The sequence below is a fragment of the Sesamum indicum genome, linkage group LG5 (assembly GCF_000512975.1).
Source record: "Sesamum indicum cultivar Zhongzhi No. 13 linkage group LG5, S_indicum_v1.0, whole genome shotgun sequence".
Lineage (NCBI taxonomy): Eukaryota > Viridiplantae > Streptophyta > Magnoliopsida > Lamiales > Pedaliaceae > Sesamum > Sesamum indicum.
Genome location: NC_026149.1, coordinates 508,796 through 513,595, shown reverse-complemented (window position 1 = coordinate 513,595; position 4,800 = coordinate 508,796). Strand labels below are relative to the sequence as shown.

The 4,800-nt window shown below is 42.3% G+C and overlaps 1 protein-coding gene across 1 annotated transcript; it reads left to right on the top strand.

Annotated features, from left to right (window-relative positions):
• Nucleotides 707-4,200, top strand: LOC105161408 (floral homeotic protein APETALA 2). The gene is made up of 10 exons (XM_011079081.2): nt 707-1,490; nt 1,991-2,016; nt 2,119-2,149; nt 2,249-2,336; nt 2,431-2,576; nt 2,730-2,774; nt 2,894-2,997; nt 3,087-3,226; nt 3,360-3,470; nt 3,756-4,200. The coding sequence occupies exons 1-10, from the start codon at nt 1,015-1,017 to the stop codon at nt 4,002-4,004; spliced, it is 1,416 nt and encodes a 471-aa protein (XP_011077383.1). The 5' UTR covers nt 707-1,014; the 3' UTR covers nt 4,005-4,200.

Sequence of the window (4,800 nt, the reverse complement as noted above, 5' to 3'; positions counted from 1 at the left end):
GGAGCGAGGGTGCTCCTTGCCATGGAGGGATGCGTCGGGGGGTTCCGAGATTCGAGACGAGACGCATGGCGGCAGACTAGCTAGTCAGGGCCGGCCGCTAAGAGACGCTAAGGCGTGCGTGCCGAGAGGCGAACATGGCGAGACGCATGGCGGCAGACTAGCTAGTCAGGGCCGGCCGCTAAGAGACGCTAAGGCGTGCGTGCCGAGAGCCTCGGCGAACATGGGCATTTTGGATAGGCGAGCGCAAAGGCACGCGGTGCCGCGCAGGGATGCGTTCAGATGTCGTGCTAGCGAGCTTCAGTGTCGAAGACACGCGACGAACAGTCGGTAAACTCTGAGATGTGCGCAGGCTGGTCGAAGGTTGGGTGAAACCTGAGACGCCGCACGGGCGAAAAATATATTCCGCTGCGTGACAAGAGAGTCCGCCCGTGATTCGTAGGCCTTGCCAAACTCCTCTCGAATGTCGCGAAAAAACCTACCCGCATCTACAGAGACTCTCACTTACACCACGTTGCCCTAACGCGCCACCGCAAGCACCAACCAGAACCCTTGTAATGCACAATACTTGCGCACACAACCGCACGCGCAGCAGTAGCACTCCTCCGGTATCAGCAGCACGCACTACACACACTAAAAAAGGTTTTATAGTGTTGCGAAATATCTTACCTTTTTCTCGAAAGCTCCTCTTTGATTTTCTCTATCTAGACTGCAAATTATATAGCCGGCCTTCATTCATTCCTCTCTCTCCACTTTTTGCCTCTTCTCAACCTCCGTTGAGAGAGAGAGAGAGAGAGAGACAAAAAAGCAGCACCAAATCCTCAGTCACCCCTCTTTCATATGAAAACATCTCTAGATACAAATGTTTGCTGTATCTATATGTTTCTGATATAGCAATAGAATATAAAAGTATTCCTTTCTTCTTCACCATTCTTCCCCCCGCATGCATTTTCGCCGTCTACATATGCATATATAGCATTATATAGAGCAGAAGCTGGGATAAGTTTGGATTTAGTGATGTTGAACCTAAATTTAACTATTGATCCTTCGATACCGATCGCTAATCGAGCTGAAATGGCGTCGGATGAGCATCTCATACTATCCGGCGATCAAATGGAGTATTCCGGAAGCTCTAATTCCTCCATTGTTAATGTGGAAACCTCGAGCACCGCCGGAGACGAGAACTCGTGTTCGAATAATTTCGTCGGTTTCGATATATGGAAGAGCAATGGTGAGTACGAGGAGAGCGAGAAATCGAGCTGCGGTTACGTGACGAAGGAGTTTTTTCCGGCTAGTGGCGAAGTGCGGCCTACTCAGTGGTTGGATCTCTCGGAGGATCGTCGTGAGGTAGCGGAGGAGATGATTATTGCTCAGCAGCAGCAACAGAAGAGGCAGCAGGTGAAGAAGAGTAGGAGGGGACCGAGGTCTCGCAGCTCGCAGTATCGTGGCGTCACATTCTATCGACGTACCGGACGTTGGGAATCTCACATTTGGTAAGTCGTACAGTATAAAGTTTGAACTGTATAACTCTAATTCTTATCAGTGTATTGCTTTGACAATTTTAGTATTGCGAAACTTTCAAAATTGTAATACGTGTATATATTGTCTTATGATTCAAGAACTATATGAATAAATCAATTAAACCTTCCCCTATTGAGTTCCAGAAAACTCAAGCGACTAGACAATAATGCCAACATAGTATCCAATTGAAAACGGTGGTTTCTATCTGGTACTCAACTTTTTATATTCTCTCGTTGTCGGATCTGAAATTAGAGGTCGGGAAATAAGGAAATGACTGGATGTTATATAGTTTCTTCATTTGTCAAATCTACACCGCCCACCTTATTTTGATCTTAAGATCGCCCAGTGATGAGTGTAGCTGCTTGTGATTTGTAACTCCTACATGATCGCGATTAATTGCTATAGCTTATCATGGAATGGGTCAGGTAATGTATGATTAACTAAAGAAGCTTTCTCCATGTGATCTGTACAGGGACTGTGGCAAACAAGTTTATTTAGGTAAGCAGCCTAAAAATTAACTATGTATTTACTTTGTTGAGATTTTATTTAATCAGACCAACTGTTGCTGAAATCTAACCTGATTGGAACTGGAATGCGTAGGGGGATTTGACACTGCACATGCTGCGGCTAGGTGAGAGAGTTCCAATTGTTGTCAGTTGACATTGACATTTATTCCACCACTGGAGTTGTGGTTGCTAAAATTTTGTGAAAACTGGAACTCTAATTCTAGGGCATATGATCGTGCCGCAATTAAATTCCGGGGGCTGGATGCGGACATCAATTTTAACTCCAGTGATTATGAAGAAGATCTTAAGCAGGTTGGCTTGTGCCTGCTGTGTTTCACTTTATAATTTTCTCTTTTCCTCCTAATGAGCTTCTAACGTTGAGGCTTGTCCTTTCCTTGCTCCACAGATGAACAATTTAACAAAGGAAGAATTCGTGCACATACTCCGTCGCCAGAGTACAGGGTTCTCGAGAGGCAGTTCAAAGTATAGGGGGGTAACATTGCACAAATGTGGACGATGGGAAGCTCGGATGGGACAGTTTCTTGGCAAGAAGTAAGATGGAATTAGAACTGGCTGTTTCTTTTTTCCGAAGGATCTGTTAATCATAATGTTGATTCCGAGAAAATCGAGATCAGTCAGTAACTCATCTTATTATTATAATTATGAGCAACAGCACGCGTCATGGTTAGCAATGTTTTCTTGCAGGTATATCTATCTTGGATTGTTTGACAGTGAGATAGAAGCTGCAAGGTATGCAATTTTCTTGATAAATTTCTGTTGATGTTTTCTTGCAGGTGCATCCCTGCGTCCTTTGTTTATGGCAATTTTGTCGGTAATTTTCTTGTTAAATTTCTGTTGATGTTGGTCAGGGCGTATGACAAGGCTGCTATTAAGTGTAATGGAAGAGAAGCAGTCACCAATTTCGAGCCGAGCACATATGATGAGGAGTTAAGCTCCGAGCCGGAAATTGGAGGTAAGAATGTTAGTGAAGCACATAGTTTCCTCCCTGAAAGTCATATCTTTTGCATAACAGCTGGTACTTTGTTGTCTCTTGATATCTAGCTGGAGAAAACCATGATCTAGATCTAAACTTGGGCATAGCTCCTCCTAATAGAGCCAATGTTCAAACTCGGGACATGGAGATGGGAAGCTTTCAGATCCAGTCCTGCTCAAACAACCCTCCTGAAAATACCGGAACAAAGGTTCTCTGGGCATTTAGACAGTTCTCTGTTTCTGCTGTATTGTGAAAGGAGAATTTTCAGATTGCATCACCTTTAAAAACCGTGAATATTTAGAAACCTTGCTTAGTTAATTCTTACTTCCTTACCTGTGTAGGACTCTGCCTCAGTCACTGTGGGAGCTCAATTGTCCCATGGACACGTAAGTGCTTCTGGACGTCCTTTTATCTGGAGTGGAGTGGATTCCTCTTTCCATCTGGCTCATAAGGTATTCATTTTAGATAGTGGCTGTTCCAGTCCTTCATGTTGGTTTTACTTCGCTTGAATGATTTGGTTGATATTTTTTTTCTTGTTGCAAGCTGATTGTTGGCAAACATCTTGGTTGCATTTATACTTTAAACTTTCTCAAAATTTGTGTTATTTGCAACAACTTTTAGGTGATTAGTTCTTTCACCTATGACAGGCAACATGATATTTTTCTTATTCATTTTGCCGGATAAGTTAGTTCCTGGACATATGATAAGCAACCTAAAATTCATTTTACTCTCTGCAGGGAACAACAATTGACAAGAGTGTGGAAGTTGATCCATCCACAAACTGGACATGGAAGTCCCCAGAACATTTTCATGGGAATCATCCCTTACCTCTTTTCCCCATTGCAGCATCATCAGGATTCGCTACCTCAAGTTTCACTTCTTCTTCAGCTGCTATTCACGAGTTGCCTTTCAACACAAGATCACAAAACCATTATCCACCACCTGTCGCCAATTCGAATAATAGATCTCACTATCGTTGGAGGTAATGAATAAGCAGCAGCCCATGTCAGACCACCATCTGAACCCGTCTCCCTCTTCACTGGAAGAACCAATAAAATTTAGGGGTTCTAATTGACAGAATTTTACTCAAATGCTCATACAAACTGCTTTGGTCCTTTATTTTCATTTTATGGACAGCTTCTAATGCTTCTGCTACTTTTAGTCTTTTACATTCACCCCAGATTCCTATGTGCAAAACATGCTTACTGATTCATCTGCATGCACTAATGCAATTAAATGCAAGTTCTAAGAAATATGGTTTTGAGTGATATGGATGAAGCTTGTCATGACACTGGCATTCATTATGATTTATTAAAGACCAAATTAACAGGTCGACGAACAGGGATTTGATATTTTCAAGATGAATCCTTGTTGCTCCAATATTGTTCTTGTATCAGGTGCATTAGGTAGTTCAATTATTTCATTTGTCTCGAACAAAGCACTTGGGAATTGCTTGTACTAGGGAAGTTATGACGATGGTCCCAGTAAGTGCCAACTGCCTCAAACACATTTATTCCTAGAACGTGCTATTTTCCCTCTTTTCTCAAAAAAAATAGTACTACTTCCAACTGAAAAGTTGAAAGGTATCCTAGGACTAGTGCTTATGTTTTGTCCTTGAACATGATGATGTATGGTACACAGCCAGGCATGTTTTATTCTTAAATTTCTGCCCAATGGTTTAAAAGGTCATTAATGAATAGTCAGTCTAGTCCTTTTGGTTTTATTTCCTGCATTTATTTTTAAAATTTCAACATTTCCAAAATTGAAATTACTATTGCCTCA